Source organism: Phoenix dactylifera, chromosome 3 (genome assembly GCF_051530095.1).
Source record: "Phoenix dactylifera cultivar Ajwa chromosome 3, Ajwa_hap1_PhDact_Kaust_v1.1, whole genome shotgun sequence".
NCBI lineage: Eukaryota > Viridiplantae > Streptophyta > Magnoliopsida > Arecales > Arecaceae > Phoenix > Phoenix dactylifera.
Window position 1 is genome coordinate 54977505 of NC_143192.1, and position 27018 is coordinate 55004522.

The 27018-nt window shown below is 39.6% G+C and overlaps 2 protein-coding genes across 6 annotated transcripts; both read left to right on the top strand.

The window, feature by feature from the left end:
- Positions 1 to 490: 490 nt before the first annotated feature.
- On the top strand, positions 491 to 4761 carry LOC103717598 (Tetratricopeptide repeat (TPR)-like superfamily protein). Of its 2 annotated transcripts, none has more exons than XM_088719188.2 (5): positions 491 to 2879; positions 3042 to 3191; positions 3840 to 3976; positions 4073 to 4304; positions 4397 to 4761. In XM_088719188.2, the coding sequence occupies exon 1, from the start codon at positions 616 to 618 to the stop codon at positions 2803 to 2805; it is 2190 nt and encodes a 729-aa protein (XP_088575314.2). In that variant the 5' UTR covers positions 491 to 615; the 3' UTR covers positions 2806 to 2879; positions 3042 to 3191; positions 3840 to 3976; positions 4073 to 4304; positions 4397 to 4761. The 2 variants fall into 2 exon arrangements, with proteins under 2 accessions (XP_088575314.2, XP_088575315.2); XM_088719189.2 differs by having other exon boundaries at positions 519 to 2879; positions 4235 to 4304.
- A 4212-nt stretch (positions 4762 to 8973) lies between these two features.
- On the top strand, positions 8974 to 23775 carry LOC103717599 (casein kinase 1-like). Of its 4 annotated transcripts, none has more exons than XM_039116716.3 (14): positions 8991 to 9868; positions 9989 to 10029; positions 11162 to 11231; positions 11317 to 11465; positions 11601 to 11696; positions 16754 to 16824; positions 20191 to 20252; positions 20346 to 20409; positions 20515 to 20599; positions 20745 to 20871; positions 21002 to 21075; positions 21165 to 21228; positions 21324 to 21460; positions 23070 to 23775. In XM_039116716.3, the coding sequence occupies exons 1-14, from the start codon at positions 9793 to 9795 to the stop codon at positions 23373 to 23375; spliced, it is 1422 nt and encodes a 473-aa protein (XP_038972644.2). In that variant the 5' UTR covers positions 8991 to 9792; the 3' UTR covers positions 23376 to 23775. The 4 variants fall into 4 exon arrangements, with proteins under 4 accessions (XP_038972647.2, XP_088575320.2, XP_038972644.2 ...); XM_039116718.3 differs by having other exon boundaries at positions 21327 to 21460; XM_039116719.3 differs by lacking the exon at positions 9989 to 10029 and having other exon boundaries at positions 8974 to 9868.
- The last annotated feature ends 3243 nt before the right edge of the window (positions 23776 to 27018 follow it).

The following is a 27018-nucleotide window of genomic DNA, read 5'->3' on the forward strand; positions in this document are numbered from 1 at the left end:
TCCCAACTTTCTTGCATTACTGAATGTCCTCCTTGGATTTAATTCATGATTGTTACCCTTAACTTCGTTCTCTTTTCTTCCTACTCTCCAGAATATAGCACAAGTTTCCTAAATAGCATAGCAGAAAAATAATTAAAGCTTGTTTTGGATCAGCAAGGCTTGGTTTTTCCCTGTCTGGCTGAAAAAGTTATATTTACTGACAGCAAAAAAAAAAAAAGAACTATACTTTCAAACAGCGTGCTGAGAGGATCTCCATGGTCCACGTAATGCCTACACGGCTTTGAACTAGTTCCAACAAGTTCCGTCACTCCACTTGCCGATTTCAAGTATTACTTAAAACATCCCATATCATAAGACTCGTATTTACTTGACATAACCCCGTCATTGCACTTGCCGAGACTAGCTTAAACTTTTTATTTAGACACTATTATCAAAGGCACCCTCCCATGTTATATAATTCAGAAGGTGTTCTAGTTTTTAGAATTACAGAAAACTCCTCTATCTTGAGGTAGCGCTAATTTGAACAAGTCCCGTCATCCGAATTGCCGAGAACGTTTATCGTTAATACTGGTTCGGAAAGCCTCGCTGCCCTCTTCAAATTTCTTTCAACCTTCGATGCTTCCCACCTCCACGAGCACAGCTGTTCTCAAATCTCTCCTCCACAACCCCTCCTCCATCCGAAAAAAATCCCACGCCCAGCAACTCCATGCCCAGCTCCTCAAATGCTGCCCCGCGGCCGCCGCCGCCGCCATCATCCCCATCTACTCCGCCCTCGGCCTCCTCCACGAAGCCCTCCACGCCTTCACCTCCCTCCCCTCCCGTCCCCCACTCGCCTGGAAATCCGTCATCCGCTGCTCCGCCTCCCACGGCCTCTTCCACCGTTCCGTCTCTCTGTTCGTCCAAATGCGGGCCTCCGGGACTCCCCCGGACGGAGACGTCCTCCCTTCCGTCCTCAAGTCCTGCGCCGCCCTCAGAGACTCGAAGCTCGGGGAATCAATTCATGGTTACGTGGTCCGTTCGGGCTCAGGTTCCGACCTCTTCACCGCCAACGCCCTCATGAACATGTACTGCAAGTTGGTCGATTCGAATAATGGCGCGGTTTCGTACACCCGGATGTCAAGCAGAGATTTTGATGGCAGGAATTCGAGAAAGTTTGGATCTTTCGCTGATTCTTTTCACTTGGAATGCAAACCTGCGAAGAATGATGCATATTTTGATCGGGTGGCCTCGATCGAGAAAGTGAGGAAGGTGTTTGATGAGATGACTGAACGAGATGTGGTGTCATGGAACACGTTGATTGCAGGTTGTGCTGAGAATGGAATGTACGGGGATGCTCTTGAGATGGTTAGGGAGATGGGACTAGATGCTTTGAAGCCCGACTCCTTCACTCTATCCAGCGTGCTTCCTATTTTTGCTGAGTTCGTGGATGTGCGCAAGGGGATGGAGATCCATGGTTTTGCAATAAGACACATGTTTGATTCAGATGTATTCATTGGGAGTAGCTTGATTGATATGTATGCAAAGTGCACCAGAGTGGAATATTCACGTCGGGTTTTTGATCTTTTACCAAAACCTGATGCCATCTCGTGGAATTCTATAATTGCAGGGTCCGTGCAGAATGGCATGTTTGATGAGGGCCTAAGATTGTTTCGTCAGATGCTGCATGCCAAAGTAAAGCCTATGCCAGTCGCATTTTCGAGCATCATGCCGGCTTGCTCTCACTTAACGACATTGCATCTTGGGAAGCAGCTCCATGGGTATGTGATCCGAGGTGGGTTTGATAGCAACGTGTTCATAGCAAGTTCTCTCGTTGACATGTATGCCAAGTGTGGTAATATTCGTGTTGCCCGGCAGGTCTTTGAGGGGATGCAGTCACCTGATATGGTGTCATGGACAGCCATGATCATGGGGCATGCCTTGCATGGGCCAGCAGAAGAAGCTCTTGCTTTGTTCCAGCGGATGGAGGAGGAGAATGGGAAGCCAAACTATGTTGCCTTCGTGGCAATTCTAACAGCATGTAGCCATGCTGGATTGGTAGATGAGGCCTGGAAGTATTTCAATAGTATGTCTAAGGACTATGGGATCATTCCCTGTTTGGAGCATTATGCGGCTGTTGCTGACCTTCTTGGCCGAGCAGGCAAGTTAGAGGAGGCATATGACTTCATTTCCACCATGCACGTAAAACCAACTGCTAGTGTTTGGTCCACATTGTTGGGTGCTTGCAGGGTCCATAAAAATATTAAATTGGCTGAGAAAGTAGCTGAGAAAATATTTGAGCTTGAACCCAAGAACATGGGAGCTCATGTTCTCATGTCAAATATTTATTCAGCTGCTGGTAAGTGGAAAGAAGCAGCAAAGTTAAGGATGGCTATGAAGGACAAAGGGATGAGGAAGCAACCAGCTTGTAGCTGGGTTGAAATAAAAAACAAGGTACATGCATTTGTGGCACATGATAAATCCCATCCATTTTATGATAAGATAAGCGAAGCTCTGGAAGTTTTTTCAGAGCAGATGGAACGGGAAGGATATGTACCCAACACGGAGGATGTGCTCCATGACATAGAAGAAGAGCAGAAGAGATATGCATTATGTGGTCATAGCGAGAGGCTTGCAAATGCATTTGGCATCATAAGTACTCCTCCTGGAACTACCATTCGAGTGACAAAGAACCTTCGAGTATGTGTAGATTGTCACACTGCTACAAAGTTTATATCAAAGATTGTTGGGAGGGAGATAGTTGTGAGAGATGTGAACCGCTTCCACCACTTCAAGGATGGGATGTGTTCATGTGGCGATTATTGGTAAGATTCAAGGGGAAAAAGAAAGTCCAGATTCAACCTGAGGTTGCTCTGAGCAGCAAGTTGGTGTTGTGCTACAAGGTGAACAATCTTCGAGCTATTCATCAAATTTCCACATTTCATCACTTCATGAATAGTCAGTGGATGGTCAAGCTTTGCTTCAAAGGAAGACACTCCCTTTCGAAGGTTCTTCTTCCATTTCTTAATGTCTTTCCTTTTTTTGTTCTGAAAAAACAAGGGCAGACTGGAAACTAGAACAGCGACTTGTTTCTGAGCTTTCACCAATCAGATTGCTAGAGAATTATCTGTTCAAAATGCTTAAATATATTCATCGAGAATCAGCAAAGGGTGGTATTTTCTATTTTACAACATGGCCCTTGTGCTAAACCTCAGGTAAAGACTCATTGTCTTTCAGAATTCTTGTACTGCAATCTATTCAGTCATGCTCTGTTAGATTCGTCGATAACTATTATATATAAGAATGCTCGATCTTCAACACTGGATTTATGCAGTAATTTACATGCATTCTGAATTTCTTTAATGGAACCTTTCTTTCATATGCTGATTTATCAATCGTAGGAGTGTTGAAATCTGGTAGCTTAATGACTGCATTATCTAACTAGTATCCTTCTTCTGTTTATTATCATCTTTTGCCTTCTCTACTAATAGTAATTTGTTCACTAAAAGTGACCTTACTTGATGACATAAAAGGGCCCATATTCTAGATTTCAAATATATTACTGGCTGTTTGTCTCATCTTTTCTAGTCTGTCTTCTTGATAAATTTTAACCAACATATTTTCTTGGCACCTTTGCTGTTTTCCTTTCACACTTGGAACATATTTAGAAGGAAATGGTGTACATGTTTCATAAAAAAATATTTCCATATCTGTACTGGATGTTGCTAATGGAGAACTACATCTGGTTGCTCTTTAACAATGTAATAACAATGTATCTTTCAACTAAAAAAGGTTGCATAGGTTGCTTAATCAATTTTTAGTGTAGGTATAGGTTAAGTAACATGTTGTGCATGTCTGTACAGGGACCTGATTGGCTTTTTATCAGTGATCAATTTTCTGCGTGATCAGCTAACTGCAAGCAGTTGAGCTCTGAAATTTCCATTTTAGTTCCTGAGCTTACGCCATCTAGATATCTACTCCCATCAGATTTGTGGGAACAGTAAGTGTTGAATCTCATACCTTTTTTCTTGGTATATTCAATTAATTCTCGCTATAACCATATCTCTAACCATTAAGCCAACCCCTTCCCTAACAGCATGCACAAGCATCTGGGACTTTTCATTTTACGAACTGTCTATGGTATTGAAGAAAAGAAATACCTCTAATGAAAAAGAAAACTATAGAAGACTGTTCTTTCCCTTTTTCTCTGGCCTTAGATCTAATGACGTGAGTGTTTAATGTGCAACTGAATTAGCAGTGGCTTTCGTTGAGATTGCAGAAGACGTCGTCAAGTTATCCCATATTTTGCATTTTCACTAATACTCATTGTAAGTTTCACTCTAGCACTCTTAGTTCGTGAATGGGTCTTTGTTATTAGTGCAATTAAACTGCTTACGTTTCCAAGCTTTGTTTTCGTCAGAGTTTGGTTGAGCCACAGGCTTCTAGGTATGTCTTGCCGTGACCACAGTTTGTATTGGAGCAATTCCAAATGGGGAGGAGAAATGTTCAGCTTAATTACGAGCATTTAATTGTAACAAAGCTTCCCGATAAAAAACATCATGACCATGAGAGAGCTTGTATTGGAAGAAAGCAGCAGCAAAAGTGACAAAGCTGAATCCTTCTCAACCAGTTTATCAACTACTGTCATCCTCCCAGCATGGAGAGTTGTGATTGTTCTGAGTTTATTCAATTTCATAGGCAAGTTCATGTATCATATGATCATGTTTTCTTATGTATGAAATTGTTTGGCAAGTGAAATACATTTGATACCATTTCTGTGGGCTATCTGATTTCTTAATCTACAGTTCCATTCATATCATTAATAAAAGCAGTCCAGTTGTGTAATTTATGTCACAGATGTTTGTATGCAGGGGGCTGTGAGATTGTTATGAAGTAAATAATAATGGAGACATATTTCTGGGTATTAGATGGATGTTCTTACATGTGCTCATGTTATGTTACTTTACTGGTTACTATGATCGATGGCTGTCCCATGAGTAAGAGGGGCATGTAATTCTCTAGTGCCCTTTTTCTTTTCCTAATGATGCTTATACATGTGTCTTTCCAACCATGTTAGTATTTGAGGTTCTGAAATTGTTTTTTTTTTCCAACAAAGTTGTCTGGTTGTTAACAATATTTGTTATGGCTTGTTTTAAACCAATTTTGTAACCTATTTGGATCACAGTGTCCAACCCATGAACTGCCATTATCAAGCATACTTAGATATCAGATTGTAGTTAAACATGGTCTACCAAGAGAAAACTAGATCAGATATGATTGAATGATGTTCCTCACATCTATAACAACATCCATCAACCCTTGCTCCAGCAATGGGGGACTTTTGATTTTACTAGCAATTCTTTATATATGTGTACACACACACAAACCGATGTATGTATGTGTTTGTGTTGTACAGATGCAGACACACCACATATATGGTGCTTTTTGATATTTATAACTGGGTATACAAGTGAATCCTAGTTGTAGGAGGTGGCTCTTTTCCAGTGTTTGGATTGTTATATGTTGGCCAAAATTCTACAAGCAAACTCCATATCAGAGCCCTTTGCAGTCTTTTTGTCTTACAGCCAAAATGTTGCAGGACAAACTAATACAACTAGAAAATATTTTATAATGAATTTATATCCTAAAAAAGGACAATGGTTTGTCAAGACATAATTAATACTATTTTAAATACAACCAAAGCTTACAGACAAATACACAAATCTTATTTTACTGCAACTACAAATCCACTAAACCAAACATTAGAAATGTGCTTACAAAGATGCATTTCCCAACTATAGGTATTCAAATGCTATCGGATTGAAGATGCTATTATGTACTTCAGTAGATTGGGCAATCAGTATGTGCACTTTCAAAATCAATAATAGGTTGTCCAAATTCTTGATACAACTATTGAAAATGATCTATATCTAAAAAGGCCAAGAAACCAAAATTCATTTATTTTGGTAGTCTTTAACCAAATCATCGGGTATCAAAATAGATGGTTTTTATAGCACGATAATATATTTTACTATGATCAAACTATTGAAACATAGTGAATTTAAATCTATCTATATTTTAAAATGCATAAATAATGATCCATAAAGCAGAATTTTAATTTATGTGTTTTATCATGTATTTTGCTATATTAGTGCAATTCATTTTGTTCCCAACTTGATGCAGATTCTAGAAACTACTAAAATATATGAACTTTGATTTAGAGACTTTTTTTTTAATAAATTATATTCCATGATTTGGATCTTGAATTTGGATGGCCCATCATTTTATCTTCAAGGTGAGCAAACCAATTTCCGGTCCACTTGAGGACATAATAGCATATACCATATCCATACATATATACGTGTGTATGTGTGTCTATATATATATATATATATATATATATATATATATATATATATATATATATATATATATATATATATATATATATATCCAAATTATTGAATATCATCTATATTATAAAAAATGTCTAGACACCAAAATTTGTATATTTAGTGCTCTCTAATAATAATCAAGCAGGTGCCAAAATGAACGATTTTAACAACATGATTCTAGGATCTAATCATTAAAATCCAGTACATCTCAAAAAAATATCAAAACTTGGTGAACTTAAATCTACCTTAGTTTTAAGATATGTAGATCATAATTCATAAAGTGGATATCAAATTAAATGTTTTATCATGTATTTTACTAGTACGATTGACACCATCTATTTTTTTACCAGTTTAATGTACAGGTTAGAGACAACTAAGAATATGTGAATTTTTATTTCCAAGTATTTTTTTAGTGTACATCATGTTTAATAATTTGAATCTTGAATTTGGATGGCCTATATCATTTAGTTTGAAAGTGAGCAGCCCGATTTTCTATCCATCCAAACATACAATAGCATATCCCATATACATTTGAAAAATGCTTTCTTAGAACTATCATCTATATTAGCCAGGTTGGGAGGGGTGCTAACTGGCTAAGTTGGTAAAGTCTCTTATATTATAACCTGAAACCTGGGTTTGATCTCTCACTCTCTTTGATACTCATTCAGATTTCTATGTCCAAGTTTGGCAAACAAATAAAATCGAAAAAAAAAAAACATCCATGTAAACTTAGTTTTTTTGACTCTTGTTTTTAACCACTTCAATATAAATTCAAGCATCTTACCATATCAATACCTTTTCTTGACCTTATGTGTATGCTCATATAATGTCAATTGATTGTTATCAATTTTTCATCCTCGATTGATTCGAGTTTTTTTTCCCTCATATTCATTCCTCATTATATTCTTGTTCATTCTATCCAGTATCATTATTACAAATCTTATTTGATAGTCAACTATAGTTAGTCAATAGCAAAATATTAAAAAAGAGAGCAAATGATGCTCATGTATGTGGTACTTGTTCTTGGTCAACTATAGCGAACTCAATTGTCATACCCCAAATATGGATAAACTTGGCCAACATGACCCAATGCTCTTAAAACTAAACATGGCCAACCTACACTAAACTTAGCTATGTGTAGAAAGAAAGTTGCACTATATTTAGATTTAGTTAACCATGGAAAACTTGTTTTAGTAAAATGTAGTTGACCAGGGCTTATTGATGATAAGCAAATAAAGAAAACTTTATTGTGATGCACCAACTGTAATTACTGTTGGGTAACAAACTTAATTTTTCTAGTTAGTTGCACTGCTTATGATGCAAAATGCATTTGTTGATCATCACAACTGATTCAAGAAAGACTTCATAGCCTTGTTTTTGAAGCTCTCATGCTACTATCTCTTCATAAAAGACCTAATACTTTGCAGATTGTTATGTTAATACAACATGTTATTGTTTCTTATTTCTGCATTGTTTGATGTATCCAAGAAATTATAACACTAGTGAAAAAATTGCATTTTCTTTATTTCATGTTAACTAAGTTATCAATATATATATATATATATATATATATATATATATATATATATATATATATATATATATATATATATATATATATATATATATATGACCACATCAGCTCCCATTATGATTGGCTAAGTAATCTCCAAAAATTTTGTTTAGCATTTGCTTATGAACATGAGCAATTGAATGGATGTTCATGGTTCAGTTTAAGCTTAATCAACCTTTATTTAATAGTTTAGTGACTAGATAGCCACTTAAATCAACATGATTGATGGACCAAAAATAACATATCTATGCATGCCTGCTTCATAAGTTACATGCTCGTACAATAAGCATCGGTCGTACACTAAGAAACCTACAAACAAACATATCTATGCATACCTGCTCAATAATTTATGTGATTGCATGGTAAACATGGGCCATGCTATAGGGAAAGGGAATCTTGTATCATCCTAGGTGCTCCATAATAATATTTTAGAGAAAGCAATTTAGTGATCAAACTAATCATGTTAAAATATTTACCAAACTGCTTGCGCGTGCCAAGCTTGATTAATTACAAGATGTGGCTTGGGTTTTTTACGGGTTCGATTCATCATTTGGGTCTAGAATCCTTTCATGTAGAGTTCTCTCGGTAAATTAGAAAAATATTTTAAATATATAATTTAGTGTCACATTTTATCTTTATTTTCAAGCATAGGATAAATTATTTGAATAAATCCTGCTACTTTTCTATGTAAAATCAAATTGGACTATTTACCAAAAAATAAGAATAAGACTAAATTCAGATACCTTATCAAGAATTGGAACCATATTAATAAATGTATTCTTTTTAAATAAATTTTGCTTTCCAGGAAAATTTAGTGAATTAGATAATTATAATTTAGTGAATTAGATGGCTTGGACTAAAGAATTGTGGCCCAACCTTTCTTATCAATTTGCAACCGACACGTTTCTCCCATCCCCAGGAACTTTCATGGAGTGTATCCTAAGAAATGGGCCAGGTGGAAATATCATAAACAAAAATATTTAAAAATGCAAATAAAAGAATAAAAAAATGGATTAAAATAAAATAAAAAAACCCAGCGGCCTTTTGTCCCTTTTTGGGCATTATCGCATTCTTTTCCTCCTCTCCAACTCCCTCCTTTTCCGCCTCCGTCTCTTCTCCCCCTCTCTTTTTGTCTCTCTGAACCGACCGACCGTTCACAAATTTGGGAATTTCCCCCGCTTCCCCTGCCCCCCGACGATCTCCGAAAGATCTTTTTTCCTCGCCCTCGTTCGCTGCGTTCGATCTTCCTCCTCGATCGGAGGAGCAGATTTCCCCTTCTTACTCGTTAATCCGATCTCACGGCGTGATTCGCGCCGGCGGTGGGGGATTCTAGGGTGTCCGGGTCGGATCGATGGCATGCGCGTTGTTTCCACGGTAATGTGGATCGATTCGTGGGGCCCGGCGGCTTCCGCGGTGGGGATCCTTAGGGTTCTGATTCGGGATGTTGCATTCTGGAATCTGGTGGTGCGGGAATCGGAATGCGGAGGGTCTGGTGATTGGGGTTTCGATTCGGTGGTAATGTAGGTCCCTAACATATTGGGAATGCGAGGAGAGAAGTTACGGGGGTGGTGATCTAGGGTTCGGTGTTGGGGGCGGTGGCGCTAAATCTTTAAAGATTGGAGGAGCATTTATCTGATCCTTCTAATTTTGGTTCCGTTGGGATTGTAGTTCTTGAATCTTTAAGGAGTCTCTCGGTTGGTCATACACTAAAAGGTTTCTTTTTTCTTTTAAATTTTTCTGAAATATTCGAGGATTCTTTGTCTACAAGAAGCAGCTTTTTTGGGGTTCTTGGATTGGCCTTTTGTCTGTTTTCTTGTTTGGATCTTGTCTTTTATTTTATAAATTATCATGGAGCATGTCATCGGGGGGAAGTTTAAGCTCGGGAGGAAAATCGGGAGTGGCTCCTTTGGCGAGCTCTATCTAGGTATTTTTAATTGCTATTTTTTTTTTTTTGGTATTCATTTGCTTTCTTGTAGTTCGTTTTTCATTATTGTACGTTGATGAGAAAGTTTAATTTTTTTTTTGTTGGGTTGATTTGGCATAGGTGTTAATATACAGAGTGGAGAAGAAGTGGCCATCAAATTGGTATGTGCTGAAAGTCTTCTTCCACATCTGAAGTCATATAAAGTCTAGAGATCTTTTCAAGTTTTTCTTCTTTTATGTTTGTTTCCTTCCTTAATTTCTCGGGAGTGTTCCATTTCTGTGGCATGCCATATGTTTAAGAATGGAGTGACTAAATTTCTTTACAAAACTTTTCATGTTTTTCTTTCTTTCTTTCTTTGCTTTTTTTTTTCTTCTTCAAGATAGGTACTGATGTTATTCTAAAGTAAACCATTCTGTTGGTTTTGGAAAAAGTACTTTCCTCTTAAAATTTAAGCAACTCGGGGGATGCTGGTGTGACACTAGGCAGGCTGCTTATAATATATATATATATATATATATATATATATATATATATATATATATATATATATATATATATATATATATATATATATATATATATATATATATATATTTGGCTACTACAATTATGTTGCCAATATTCTTCATCATTCATATTTTACTGTTTATATATATTGTGCTGCATTATATATAGGTTCAGTATGAGAAGCAACAAGTTACTTCCATATATCTTCTTAAATGTAATTGACCTGGTATTCACCTATAAGGATCTGACTGTCTTTTTGAGAAGGAAGTTTTTTCTCCCTACTTAACCATGTGACTTGATTTGTGATCGAACAATTCCTCCCTCTGCCTTTCTGGTTTCTGCTTCCTAGAGTTGTAGTCTTAGAGTAAAACATGCAGATTCCTAGTAGAGCATGAAGTTATAGTCAAATCTTATTTTCTTTAAGTAGAATGAGAAGCTGAGTTAGTGTTTCTGGCTTGGTTCATGGACAAGGGTCTTTGCAATATTGAATTCGCAGGAATGAGCTGAGATTACATGTAATGGAAGTGATCCATGGAAAATTGATTTTGGTAAATTTTTATGTATGGTTTTCTGACATTGTTAAAGGATCCATACAGCTGTGGTATCATGTGGGTTACAATGAAACCGGGAAGGAGAGTATAACATGACTACAGAACTTTATTTATGCCTTCATCTCACATCTGTTCAAAATTTTTCTACATAATAGTCTTTATTCACATGTTATATCTTTAGTGTCAACAGATAAATTTTATTTTCTAATTTCCATTTATATACTAAAATCATCAGGAATCTGTGAAGACAAAACATCCCCAGCTTCACTACGAGTCTAAATTGTATATGCTGCTTCAGGGCGGAAGTAAGTTCTAATCTCTGGATATGTGACTCATTTGTTTATATGATCAACCTTGGTGATTTCTTTGTTTTATGCTATTTAAACAAAGCTGGAATTCCCCACTTGAAGTGGTTTGGTGTGGAGGGAGATTACAATGTCATGGTCATTGATCTTCTTGGACCAAGCTTGGAAGATCTGTTTAATTATTGCAACCGGAAATTTTCATTGAAAACAGTACTTATGCTTGCTGATCAATTAGTAAGTGCATCAGTTTCTCATTGTCCACTATTTTACGTTCTTAATGATGATGACTATTTATCAAAACAGAGAGAGAACTTTAACCCTTGGCTACTGATTGAAAATTATTTCTTACTGAACGACATTTGTACACAGCTTAACCGAGTTGAGTATATGCACTCAAGGGGCTTTCTTCACCGTGATATTAAGCCAGACAATTTCCTCATGGGTTTAGGTCGTAAAGCAAATCAGGTTGGTGACTATCTCATTCCTAGAGGTGATACCAGTTTAATGTGAAAATTACATAGTCGGCTTCCATATTTTAGCTTCTAAAGGAAAATGATGTAGTTTTTTTTTAAAAATCTTTTTTACATTGGTTTATCCTTGAAATTATTACTTCTGGAGTTTCGTAACCAGGAAAAACGAGTTCATAGGCTTATCTATTTAAACAGCATATCTAGATATTTGTCTCCACCAGACTTGATTGCCTATTGGAATTCTAGGAGTTCAGATTTTCATGCCACTTGTAGCTGTCTACATGAAATGTTTGTTCTCTTGACTTCTGGTTACTGTCAGAGTTGTTTAACGTTTCCATTGTGTTAAATTAAAAGGTTGGCTTATTGCTTCTTGTTGATTAGATGTTCTCTTAGTATGTCAATGGTGTTATTGAATAATATTCTCATAACGTGGCATATATTGATTTCAGGCTAGGAGTTAAATGGATAACAAATTGAATGCCTTTTTTTAATGCATTCATTTCTTATCATATATAGCTAGTATATACTTGATTTGGAGTGAATTACATAATGGAGGGTGTGATCGATTTCTTCATTTTTTTGTGGGGACATTATGTTTCATATCCTTGATTGAGAGCAAATAATCACACCAGCCTGATGTTGTTGTTATGCTTATTCAAGAGCCATTTGCTGTTAGCATGTTATATTATATGCACTAAATTCATTGCATTCTGAACAGTAGAATTAATATTCACCAATAATTAAAAACTCATAATAACTTCTTTGAGTGATGAAGAGTGAGTTTACATTTATATAATATGGAGTGGGACATATATGGTTAACAACAACAGGATTATGGTACTTGATTATACTACTCTTGGCATATGATAATGTTTTCCATCCCCAAACTATAACCAATGTTCAAGTAAATTTGAGCTTTCAAGTGGCTAAGAGCTTATAATTTTGCCCATTGATGCTTTAGCGCTGCAAGATGAAGAAATAGAATGGTATCCATCATGAAGAAAAGACTTGGAATCCGTCGCACAAAACAAAATTAAATATAACATGTTTCTTTTGGCCTCTTCCCGATTTAGGTAAGCCAAGTTACATTACCTAATATTGACCCTTGATTTGATCAATCTGATTGTTACGAATGTGGTGAAAAATAAGCAAATATTTAGACAAGAATGCAATCACATCATAAGGAGAAGTGCCCATAATTCTTAAAATAAATTTGAGAAATATAGGACCCTTTCCTTGACTCAACAATCTCAGGGAGTGATTACTTAGATCAACCTTGAAGAAAACCTCAAGGGGTCAAGAGGATGTCCGAGAGGAAAATGACAAATATATTTTTGCAATAATACTACAAGATACAACACCAATGTTCTTTTAGTAAGTGTAAGATTCTTATATATTTTTTCAGGGATGTACAATTTTTTCCCATGCAAAAGTGATGGAACTGTGTTGTTGATGTGCTTTATATTCATAAAATAAAATGATTGCCAGATAGGTGTGGTATTGGTGATATATTGGAGATAGCTTACCCCATATAATATTCACTCCTGACTTTACTAAGAACAGAACCACTGCCCATGTATGCAGCCTCTATGAATGCATAGGTGTGGAGATGCCCCTTGGGCCTAGCTGGCTTTGGTAGATGGCTGGACCACTTAGTGATTACTTAGGTACTTGAATAGGCCTAGGTGGCTCATACATGTGGCATGGCTGTTTGCTGGTCGGGTAGAAATAATGAATCGAGTAGAGAATGTGGGATGGGTAGGGCCTAGTTTGGTTTGGTGGGGCAGGCTGCGTGGGCTTTAAAGGTCAATTCACCCTTAACTCTTTGTCTTCGATCCCTAATAACATTTGGAGATAAGAATTAAGGAGATATGAGGAGAAAACATCGACAGTTAACAAGAGACAACAGATTGTGCAACTGTGTTGTTACGTTCGGTACGGAGGCCGGTTTGGCATACCGAATGTCGGTATGCCTTCCATATTGTTTACCGGTATGGTACTGTATGTTTCGTACCATCTGGTTCAGTATTGTATAGCATACCATACCTTAGAGTCTTGGGCCATACTCAGTAAGATCAGGTCACGCGTGAAGGCGTCCCACAAAGTATGATTTGGGAAATAGTTATATTAGAGGACTCTTCGTATTGGATGGGCAGCCCATCCCTATCATGACTCTATCCCAATGGGCAAACAGTCCAATAGATTGAGTAAATCACTTCACCTGGACAATGATAGGCTTCTCCAAAGATAAAGGAATGATGTGGGGCACACCAGGAGCTACTAGACTTGTGTGATGGCCCGCCATTTGGTGTTCTAAGCCTAGGTCCACCTTCCCCTCAGATCAGTTCAGAAAAGAGTCACCATCGTTTTAGACTATCTTTTGCTAATTGGCATGACACCGCACCTTATGAAGTCCCAACACCTTGTAGAAAGCCTAATTGCCTTTAAAAGTTTGACCCTTTGACTATGTGTTCTAATTATGGACGGTATGGCCCGTGATTAGTGTCAAACCCTATTCATCATTTTTTAGTCATCTTATCCCATAAAGGCCTTCCACAATTTGAACTGATCTGCATTTTTTCTTCATTTTCTATGTATTGTTGAGTTTTAAAAAAAATAATTGCATTTCAGATTAAATGATTCTATTATATATATAATATGATTGATAAGTGATAGGAGATATTTCATTTATTTTTATTGGTAATTCTAATTTTCCTCCAAACTTCAGGTACCATCTCCAGCACTTACCCATCGCTGACTCAACAACATATCAATATTCGCTCACATACTTATTTAGGACAAAGAAAGGTTATTTTCTGTTGGAGGAGATGCTTTCCTTGAGGTGTCACATAAGACATTAGTTGCAGACAATTATGAGTGTTCTGACTTAGTAAATTTCCTAAAATAGTGATACTATGACATGTTGAGGTATATACCCCTGTATCTTTGCAGGGGTATGTATGTCTCTCATAACTATAATGAATAAGTCAGATGCTTCATGCAATATAAATATTTAATTACTTAATTGCCGAAGCATCCTATGATGGGAGCATCTTAATGTCAGGTCGGTGAGTGGCAGTCACAAGTGGCAGCTGGTAGTGGCATCCACATCCTCATTGTTGCTGGAACCTTGACAGTGCCTTTTAATCCGGTTGGACCTCTAGTGCACCTGGTATGGTGGGTGCCTGATCTGTTGTTTGTAAAAAATGTTGATTACAAGAAAGACAACTGCTCTTGCAACCATAGTTGTCCAATAGGCCAGGCAACTGTAGGCAATGGACCCTCCTATATGCTAGCTGATTAGGCGACCACTCAGACGACAAAATTTGTACAAAATTTACAAGATAATCTATACCTTCATCTATTTTAAATATTAAGATTTGCATTGTTTTTAATAAACTTGACCAATAAATACATTGGTAGTAATTAGTGCATGAGTTTTGCTCAAAACATGGCATTTCCTAGCCTATCCTAATTTTGTTGTTTATTCTAAACTTACAGAACACAAGTATGCAACACCATTATTGTCTTAGCTCAAATGATTGAGCAGGCACTTAGAATGATTTTAATTATAAAAGCATCAGGATACTATTGTTGAAAAAAATTTCTTTCCACTATGACAATCTTTGTGACACTAGTAGCAATTACCGAAGATAGATGAAAAGAAAGTAAGATTTTTTGTAAGAGTCTAGAGCATAACAGAACAGGACTAACAGAAAATAAAAATAAAACGATCTCTAACATAAAGGAGAGCATGATTATTCAATTTTCTCTGGCTTTGAAGAAAACCTCCCTTTCCCTCCTTTGAACAGAAATTTTTAAGCTTTCTTTCTTCTACCAAATACTGCTATTCAGCAAATATGAAAACAGAGAAAAAATTTCAGAATAAACAGAGCAGAACAATTTTAACCAAAAAAAATTCTAATTGGGCAAAATTTACAATAAAATTCGAAGCATCAGGAGCACCCCAAAAAAGGTTCATCTAACTCCCTAAACCCTAAATATTTGAACAGAATCATTCAAGTAATTTTAAGAGAAGGAACAATGGTAACAACTACCAATAGTGACTTTTGCTCCCTAGCAGCCATTGCAAAATAAGGATCGGAGGCTTGAGGCAACCCCATCCTTTGGGGACTTAACAAGATGAGAGAGAAAAAAGGAGACAGAGAGGGAGTCAGATGGAGAAATAGAGGAGGGGAGGTAGTTAGAATGAAAGAGAAAGCAAGAGACTTATTGGTGAGAGGATGAGATGAAGCGTCATTGTCAACTACTGTGAAGAACTTGCCAGCCATCATGCAAGCCTTGTCGGAGACCGTTCATGGTTGGAAGAGAGTGGAGAGTGGAGTGTTGGCATCATCCAAGGGGTAGGAGAGAGCCAGCTGTAGGTTGGATCTCAAATGAAAGAATGATGAGGTTGAAGGAAGTTACCTCCTTTCTTTTCTATTAGTTGTTAGTCTATTTGTGCTGGGCTAGTTGATTGCCTATTAAAATTGGGTGGCCTAGGCAACACCAGAGTGCCCAGGAAGGCACCTAGATTGCTTGGTGATCGCCCATGTTATGGGCTGTTTAAGCAGGCCTGGCCCAGGCGCCTAGGTGGGCGCTCGTGACAACTATGCTTGAAACTTGAGCACTGTAACAAGAACCATCAGAGAATACCAGCATTTGATTATTTGTTGCAGTATTGTTGTTCGCAATGGACTGGTAAAAGTAAAGAGGATATTCATCATGAATGTCAAACAAGCTAAGCCAGATAGTGGGAAAAATTAGGTTTGCTTTTTTCTTTTCTGATTTAGTGCCATATATGCAATATAAGTTTCTGCTGGTTTCCCACTGTTGCATTGTTTGCCTTTACCTATTCAACTTTTCATCAGTTGTACATCAAGAATTCTGATTATGTATTTAGAGTTGAAGGTTTTGCATATGCATCTTCATTTGATGTTAAATTGCTAGTGCCGCTGGATAAATGAACCTTCATGTATTATATTTTATATTCCAACCCAAAATTTGACAGTATCATTTCATGGTAATTTGACATTTTTCTCTCTATATCAGGTTTATATTATAGACTATGGCCTCGCAAAAAAATATAGAGACCTGCAAACTCATAGGCACATACCTTACAGGTGAAGAGTCATTTACTTCTTATATCACTTTCAGATTAAAGGTTGCCTTTCCTGCATACTGGTATTAAAGAATTTAATTTTGTACTTATTTTTATATTTATTTATGAGCTGAACTTGAATTTGATTACGCCATTCAACTTGTAGTTTTGTTTAAGGTCATGTTTGATACTGTGGAATAAGAAAAGGAGCTGTATACATGTTGCTACATATTCTTTAAAGCACAAGATCAATTGCTGCAAAAGAACTAAAATGGAGTCAAGGTGGTTTCTTCCATAAACACTATTTCTAGCCTTTGTATGAAGGTGCCTAGCTTCTCAAATTTTCATTCTAGTTAACTTACACGAATTTCAGATATCTAGCAAACCTCTAGTAGCTAGACTAGATATTTTTCAGATGAGTTGATTAGTCTTCACAGTCATTTCAGAGGCATATTCCTTCACCCTCTAGAACTCTTTAAATCCTCCAAAAACAAGTGAACCACTTTATTGAAGTTGGTCAAACATGGGTTGCTAACTTCAATTAACGGTCTGATGATTGACATGGCGGTGGGTCATTTTGCTAGATTGATTCTCTTAAGCCCATTGTTTCTCTTGTTTTTGATGCTAGACTACTTGAATTCAGCCCCTAATTCAGCCTGCTTTGAAGTGAACCAATTGCTTCAGTGACTTCAGTCATATGTGACTGGCTCAAACCCCTTGTTTCTCCTGTTCCTCGAAGTAGATTAATTCAATTCAGCCTTGAGTTAAACCTGCTTCACGAAGTGAACCAGTTGGTTCAGTCAATACTTAATTTGTGAATCGGCAAGTTAAATAAGCAATTTGTTTGAAGATGTGTAGTTCATACTGCGTTACTTTTCAGTTATCATACACTATTTACTTGGGCTAACAACTAGTCTTTGTGCGTACCAATTTTCTTGCTCTCTCTTCATCATTGTCCATTACCTTTATTGATTCATATGCATCATCACTATATTTAGTTATCTCTTAAGGAGAAATTAAATGCAGAGGCATTGAAGAGGGATTTATGAAGATTTCTAGACATTGTAGTGGCAAGTGTACCTTTAACTTATGTGAACAATTAAAACCAAAAGTTGAACAGTGAGTTATCAATAATCATATCAATTTATCTCTGGAGTTTTCTGAGATTGACACAGCGCTGTCAAGTTTGTGCTTGAGGAAATGAGATTTTGATTACCAGAAAAGTAGTTTAGATAAAGTGACCTTGTATTTCATTTGTGTTTCTCTGTCACTAGGAAAATCATTCGCTCTGGATTAATACTTTAAATGATCTTTGGAAGTGTATATAGGATTTTCTTGGGTCTTTATATCGAAATACTCTGTATTTTGTATCTAAAGCATAAAACAATAGTCAGATCATATGCGCACGGTGGTCTGATCATCTATTTTCAAGGTCTTTAAATTTCCAAGCCCTTCCTGTTATCTATAGTGTATAGATTGTTCATACTTTGCCTATACTGTTATTTATGACTGCAACTTCGTTGGACTGGGTGGGTTTAGGCCAGACCATACCTGACCCAAGCAAGAAAATATCCAGCGCAAACCCAGCCTGAAAGCAAACTCAGAACCAAAACCGAAATCCCACTTTTTATTCCATAATCTTGAACTCAATGACAGATTACGTTCGTTAAGGTTAGGTTGGAACAGGTTGATTCAGAAAAGATCCATTTTGACAAATATTTGTATGGTTTGGGTAGGGATAGGGTCTGGTCGGACCCTTCAAATAGGCCTTAACCATCGGCTTTAGGGTGTTTTGTGTTGGGAGCCCATAGCAGGAATTCTTTGAGTCTGTCTCAAGTTGGGCAGGTTACCCAACCTTTCCACTTGAAGCTCACCAACGTGACTTACACTTTGGTTGACTTAGGCCATTATTGGTTTGTGAATAAACTGGAATAAACCTGGAAAAACCCTGCCTTTTCAGCTTTGTTCTCCCAACAAACTTTTTTGCAATAAACTGGGATAAGCCTGAATAAAACCCACTTATCTAGCTTTGTTTTGCTAAGCAACATTTTTGGCTTCAGAAGAAAGCATGTTAAAGGAAGGGTACTTTTGGAATTTCAGAAAAGCTGAAAGTGCCGTTTAGGGACTTTCTCCACTTTAACTCAGATGAAGCTATTTCGTGAAAATGGTTGAATAGTTTAATCTGAACTTGTGTAGCCTATTCCTTCATTTTGCCCCTAGTTTATTCCTAATATTTAAATAACCCAAATAAAGCTACACTGGAATCTAACAGGGTCCTGTCAACCCAATTCTGATCCTGATTATGTATAAATTACTTGGCAGATATTTCGTATGACCATTTTTAAGGAACCCCCCGATACAACACAAATTACTTTGAGAGATGCAACACAAAAAGGAGATGATAAAAAGGTTCACAACTTCACAGCAAAACCCTCTTCTAGCTAATTACTCGACTGAATCCTTTGTCTCCCAGAATTCACTAAATTAGTAGACCTCATTATTTTCTTCTTAGATGGATCTCAGCCTCTAAAGTCTGTGGGAGCAGCTAGAGCTTGAACTCTTCTTTGGTTTGGTTCGAGGCTAAGTTGCAAAGCAGCAAACATCACAGAAACATATGCATGCACGCGTGCATCACAGACACATGCATGAATGTATCAATTACATGCATGTGTGCATGCATGCATGTACGCATGGCTTCTTGATGGCTATTACACAGGGATCATGAAGGAATGGCCCGATTTTTTTTCTGGAATGGCTTCTCTTGAGTATGAAATAAGATGATCTTGATTTGGACCAGGCTTCAGCCTTGGCATGTATGGTTGGCTTGCCCAGACCTGGTTCCAATAGATTTTTGTGCTTTAGTTGGACTGGGGCCTCAAGTACATAAGTTTCTCAAGTATGAGACTTGGTTTGATCCATGGTGCCAATTTTCCCTTATGCATGGAACTATATTAAACTGTTATTTTTATTTCTGATAGTTTGTTTGTCTAAAATTTGAAACAGTTCCAATGCCATCTTTTATTGTTTTTTTGGTACACTAATACATATGAGGTTCCCATTTATATTTGTGATCCCATTTATGCAAAAGTATCAGTATAGTATACATATGCATTTATATATGCATGTTTGATATGTTTCATGCGATGTTATTCATACTTTGATGTGTGAAACATGTTATGGTTCCTTGTAATTCAGTTTCGTTATGGTTATACCTTGGCTACCATTTTCCTTAATGTGTATGCTTGTCTCATTGACAATAATTTTGAGAATATGCCTTCTTTCAAAATTCATATCACCATATGTGCAAGTCATTTTTCATGAGATACTTGTTAGTAAATGTTTGCCTTCTGGTGCATTTACTGAAGATGTAATAAATCCTCTTTTACAGGGAGAACAAGAATCTTACAGGAACGGCAAGATATGCTAGTGTCAATACTCATCTTGGAGTTGGTCTGTGTCATGCCTCGCATATTTTAACTGTCTGCCAGTTTCATATCCTCCAATATTTCGGCATCTCTTTGTTCTTACTTTATGTTCCTGCAGAACAAAGCAGGAGAGATGATTTGGAGTCTCTTGGTTATGTGCTTATGTATTTCCTAAGAGGAAGGTTAGTTCTGTGATTTCTGTTTCTTTTTCTTTTACCATGTGATGGATGCTTATATGGTTATGCTTCTTTTTTGTTCTTATTACTTTTTCGGTATTCGCACTTCAGCCTTCCCTGGCAGGGTTTAAAAGCTGGCACTAAAAAGCAGAAATACGACAAGATTAGTGAAAAGAAAATGCTTACTCCAGTTGAGGTACTTCAAAATGTTCTCATGTGTTTTTTGTATCTTTCTATTACATCAAGGTATTTAATGATCTTAAGTCTGATGATCCTATGATTGCATTTCCAATGGAATCATGGGGAGGTTAATAGATATATTGCAAAACATTGTGAGGCAGGTGCTGTGTAAATCATATCCATCAGAGTTTATTTCATACTTCCACTATTGTCGATCATTGCGTTTTGAGGACAAGCCAGATTATTCTTATTTGAAGAGACTTTTCCGTGACCTCTTTGTTCGAGAAGGTTGGTCTGGTTAATATGTTTCATGTTGATTTTGTAATATTTTCCAATATTAGTTGCACTCAAACAGTGAAGTTCTGTCTGCTTTTTTTCTAAAATATGCTACCCAGTTCCTGACAAAAGCGCTACACAGGTTATCAGTTTGATTATGTATTTGACTGGACCGTATTGAAGTATCCCCAGATTGGTTCCAATCCTAGAGTGAGAGTATGTGCTATAAGATGCCTTACATGTTCTGAATTTGGCCTATATTGCTTCTCTCTTGTGCTTATATTGCATTGTTTCTTATTTTTCAGCAGCCCAGTGGAAGAACAGGTGGAACTGTTGTACCATCTGCAGAAAGGGTAGAAAGAACTTCAGGTTGGTTTTCTAATTTTGGTAAAGTTATTAGCTGGGAAGGACCAGCACGTGATCTCAGAATCTCTGATTAAGATTTCTTTCTCTTTTTTTTTCAGCAGGGCAAGAAGTTCGTGATAGGTTCTCTGGTGCAGTTGAGGCATTTGCTAGGAGACATGGTTCAGGTACTGGTCAACATGGAGAAAATTTGAAGCACAAAGCTTTGGAGGATTCATTGTTATCACCCAAAGAGGCTGTAAGTCATATAGTTGTAGTTTCTGACATTATTCATTCTTCCATGGATCAAAAATTGTCCATGAACCTCCTGCTTGATTGAGTAGAAATAATGAGCAGAGTTATGATATCCATGTATTTGTTTTTGATTTATGTGCTCCACTGTTATATTGCATATTTGTGTATTACATACTTGACTGAAGCTTACTGAGCATTTATTTCCATAACCTCATCTTCCATTAAAAGTATTGCACCTTTTTTTGTGCCATAATTACTACACATCTATGTACAGTCATCTTATGTAGAAGCATATTGCGATCATCTTATGTGCAATCTCATGCCAAGCTTATTACAAGCATCTTTATGTACAATCTGTCAAGTTCGTCATATGCATCCGCTCAAGTGCCTAGGAGGTCCAACCTCGGCACTTTGACAACCCAACTACCTGGGCACCTAATGCTTTCCGGGCCTTTAGGTGAGGTGGCCACCGAAGCACCTAGATGGCACCTAGGCAGGCGCCTGGCTGCCTAGGGCCGCTTTTCCTAGGCAGGCGCCTTGTTCATTGATTTTTTGAAGGCACTAAATCTTAAGAAGTTCTAACATGTTCGCTATGGTAGTAATTGTTGCTTGAATGTGTTATATTCTGGGAATCTTTAAATTCTTTAAGTCACCTAATAGAAAAAATATTAAGTAAAACTAAAGTAATTAAATCAAAGATTTAACTATTGCATAACTTATGTAGTTGACAACTATCCTGTTTATCAATATGATTTTCTTTAATATGTCTTCTCTGAACTTTATATGACTCTATATATGAAGCCATACAATTGTATTAACTTTTATTTTTTTTGTAACTCAGGCACCAGCTGGCTGCCTAAGTTTGCAGCTGGGCCTTTAAAGGGTTAAGAACCTAGGATCGCCTAGGCAATTTGAGTCATTTGACAACCTTGCCATCCATGAAGTACAATATTGAAGTTTAGTTTATTTTTGTGTTAAAGAAGTGCTCTTAGAAGTTAATCTCTTTTTTATAGGGGCAGTTATCTTGAATTATTAAATATTAGAATTTTAAAGATTGACCTTATGGATGGCCTTTTTGAGATCTAAATTTGTTTCCCTTTGTGATCTTTAAGAGAACATTTGATAGTAAAAATGGGAGGAATGTATATGATTCTTTCCTTGAAAAACATTGCAGAAATGAAGAGCAGTAGGGTAGCACTATCTTAGATTGATTTAGGAGTCTTGATGCTAGATATGCAACAACTCTGCTTGGTCATTTGGAGCAACTTATGGCTGCAGTCGAGGGAAGATGTTTATAAATATTCTTTACATGTGGTAACTATTAATTCTTTATTTGTGATAAACTATCATTTTTTTGACTTAGTCTTACTCATATACATATGTATATTTATCTATCTATTGCATGGAAATTTTGACACTTTTGGATGCCATACATAGTCTAGTATCTTTTCTTCCCTTTTATTTAGCTATTATTTGAATTATTACAGCACAATTAATGGAAATCACATGATTTTTGTTGCCTTTTTTCTGCTTTTATGACAAATGGAATTCTTCTCTATATACTTTTTGTTTCTCAATGAAGTATGATTAACAAGGTATGCTTTGACTTCTAGGTCCATGATTCAGACAAAACCCATGCATCCTCTTCTCGAAATGGCAGCATGTCAAAAAGGGCGGTCATTTCAAGTAGCCGGCCAAGTTCTTCTGCAGATCCTAATGATCAGCAATTAAGTCGCACAAGCCGGTTGGTCTCAAGCAGCACCAGCAGCCGTCCATCCGCCACCCAGAGGCTCCATCATTCGGGACCTGAGCCAAGGGTCTCGTCACTCGCTCGAAAGGCCACGGGAAGGGTTTCCCGTGATGAACCTCCTCACCGAAGCTTTGAGTTCCTCTCGATCAGTGGCGATAGGAGGAAGTGAGAAGAAAGCGGTCAAGAGGTCAATTGATAAGAAGCGTTGCTGCCCTTTTAAAGGACTCAATATTCTTTGGCATTCCATCAACATTTTCATGAGCATGTCATACTAATTGTCTGCTCATATCATTTTCTACCTATTGGGGACGAGGTCTGCCTAATAGGCAAAAATATCCTTCTCATTGGCATATATAATTCCCAATTGGTGGTCATAAGGTGCTTAAAAGCGTTTCAATTGGTTGACTATTGTCATTGCTTATTCTTAAGGATCAAAGGAGCAGTATGTTCTCATTCCGAGTCTGCTCGGGCCTTGTGTGTTGTAGGCTCACTACAAGGATGTGTGTGTTCCCGCAAGAGCGTTATATATGAGACATATTCCAATAAAATACTGCTTATGTTTCATGGTATTTTGCTGTTCCTCAGAAAGTTTTCTTTGTAAACATCTACAGATTACATTTGTATCTACTCTTCAAATTGATCCCATCTTGATAAGCCGGTGAGAATTATCTGAAACCGGTTTGTCACTGATCCAGTGGTTAGCCGGTCTATCCATTTGTGACTTATGCACCATGCCTGCTAACTTCGATACAAGTTGGAGGGGATCCAAGGATTAAGAGGCTTGAATGGGGACTTCAACTGCAAGATGGTAGAATCCATTCAGCCTCAACTGGCAGCGTCAATGATCTTGAAGCCATAATTCCTTTTATGGTGAGTGGTGGCGATGGCAACCTTGCAGCCAACATGTCTCCCTCTTCCTTTCTCTCTCTGGCGATGAAGCGCCAATAAGCAATGATATCTAGCGAGCAAGTAGAGGGTGATCGGTAGGAGATGAAGATGAATTGGAAACTCAGCATTTCAAGAGTAAACGGACTGTTACTGCTAACCGATCATTTCTTTGCTTGAAAATTGTTTATAAGAGTGCTAATTTAAGGATGGCTGGATATTCGTGCAATATCAACATGCCCTATGCCATGACAACGATGGAGCTGTGGATCATCGTTTGGTGTTGCTTTCTGTGTTCTGTTCTTTTTTTCTTCCAAAAATCCGAGAAGAAATATGAAGCAGACTGAACGTGTATGATGAAACCCTTGTAATTTCTAAATTGGTTGGGAAATCTTTAGAGATTAGAACATGTGGTAGCAAAGATTTATTGCTCCTATAAAAAGTGAAACAAAAGCAAGAAATAGCAGGAGTTTCGTGCTATCTTCAACATCAACTGCATATAGTGTTTCACTAATTTGTAGAGAAATACAACACAATATCAATAATGATACCAGACAGGCCTTATTTTTTAAAATGCATTCCTTCTCGATGAAGCAGAAAGTTACCGTTGAAACTTAAGGGGCAGCTTTTTGTGGCGAAGCGCAAGGAATGGCAAAAATTGGAGGACTGCGAACGACTCTTTAGAGTGAGAAACTCTGAGGAGAGAGAAAATTCCGTAACAGCTATCTTCACCGGTGGTCGGAGTGCTCTGCTGCTGGCCGGTGTTCGGTGGCGGAGAACGAGGCGGGCTAGCTATTGCCTGCCCTGGTTCGAGGGTTCTTTTCTTTGCAGGTGCGAATGGGCCGGAAGAAGGGGAAGCAGCCGTTGGTGGGAGCGACGGGCTCGGTAGGGGAGCAGGCGTCGGGGGCGCCGATGGTGGAAGGAAATGGTCCGACGGAGCTGCCCGCGGAGCCGATGAAGAGGACGTGGGCGCAGGTCGCTGCTCAAGGGAAAGGTACGCTATTGGGGGGGAAAGGGGAGCGGCCCGCTGACCGGGCTCGGCCTGGACCGTGGGTTACTCACCGGCTGACGGAGTCGGAGGTGGCTCGCTTGAGCCACCACTTCTCGTCAGTCTTTGAGCTCCCGGGGGAGCCCATCGAGGCGGCACGCCGGGAGTGGGATGGCCTCACCGTGGTTGGCCGGAGCCTCGGTCGGCGGGTGCCGGTCGAGTGGGTGGCCAAGGACGTGGCCGCCCGGCTCAAGAATGCAGGCGAAGTGGTGGCGGTCTCCCTCGCCGAGGACCACTTCGCACTGCGGTTTAGGTCGCCGGAGGGCCGGGACCGTGCCCTGGTGGAGGGGCCCTGGGTGGTGGCGGGGCAACTTCTTGCCCTGGAGCCGTGGTCGCCGGATTTCTTACCTAGGGAAAATCCGGTGAACACGGCGGTGGTCTGGCTCCGGCTGCCCGGGCTTCCTCCAGAATACTGGTCGACTTCGACCATCATGGATATAGCTGCCAAGGCAGGGCGGCCTTTGGCAGTGGATGGTGTCATGGAGGGACGCCGTGCCATGGGGTTTGCGCGTGTCAAGGTGGCGATTGACGCCGCCGCCCCCCTCCTCCCCGGAATCCGGATACTCGGAAGGACGAAGGCTCTCTGGCAGCCGTTCGTCTTCGAGAATATCCCGGATTTCTGCGAGCAATGTGGTAGGATCGGCCACCTCGAGCTAGGATGCCCATTTGGGGTTCCGGCGACGACGGGAGTGAGCCTACCGGGGGAGGTGGCTCCCGGGCCGATCTATGGCCCGTGGTTGGTGACATCTCGCGCCCGGCAGCCACGGGAGCAAGTGCCACGGTCGGGGAAGGCGACGGAGCCCTCGCGTGGGCCGCCGACGCAAGCGGGGAAGGTGTCGGAGCCCTCCGGTGGGCTTCCCCCTTCTCGGCCCTCCTCGCCGGCCGCCTCGCCTAGGCCTCCGGTGTCACCACCGGACCTAGAAGGTTGGCAAAAGCCGACCAAAGTGGCCCGTCGCCACTCCCCGCCGGTGGTGGTAGAGGCCCCGGCTTCCGGTGGGCAGAGAGGGGGCTCCCGTGTTGACACGGTCATGGGACGTGTTGACTCGGCAACAGGGGCGAGTTCGAGCTCGAGTGGGCTGTGTGAGGTCCGGGCCGGCCAGTTGGTTCAGGCCGGGCCGGCTGCTGGTTGGGTGGGTCCGCACATGGACCTGTCCAAGAAGCGGCCCAGAAATGCTGGGCCGCTACTGGATGTGGCCCGTCAACCCGGTAAGGGGCGCGCGGGACCCACGGGAGATCGAGATCGCGTGAACCGTGTGGTTCACGCGGTGAATCGCGCGACGGGCTCCCAGGCCCGTCGCGCGGTGGAGAGAGCGTGGCCCAGTTTGGCTGGGCCACGCGTAGAGGACTCAGGGAAGGCCCCTGTGGACGGGGGCTTTCCACTGTTCATGGCCCACTTGGGGCCTGCTGTTGGGCCTGAGTCGCTGGCTTTGCTGGCGGGGCCCAGTGAGTCTGGGTTCCAGTTTAGGGCCCAGGCCCTGGGGGTGGTTCCGCCGTCTGAGGTTCCTATTACTTTGGGCCCTCTAGAGGTGGAGGTGGGACAGGGGGTTGTGGTCGCGAGTGGGCCCGATTTGGGCGATGCGACTATGGCTAGTGCACTCCCTGTTTGCGGAGACTGCCCTGCGAGGGACCCTCTGGCAGGGCGGGACGCGCCTGCATTCGTGGAGCCAGGGGTAGGGGACTCGAGTAGCCTTGAGGGGGCGGTTAGTAGGTCCGCTGATCATTCGACGGTTGTTCAACGGGTGAAGGCGGCAGTCTTACGAGTCGTGTCCGGGGCTAGCGTCGATGAGGGTCTGCGAGACGACCCTGATCATGAGTTGATGATGGACCCTGCGGCCCAGAGGGTGGATGCACCTGTGGCCGACCTCTCGGATTTTTCCCC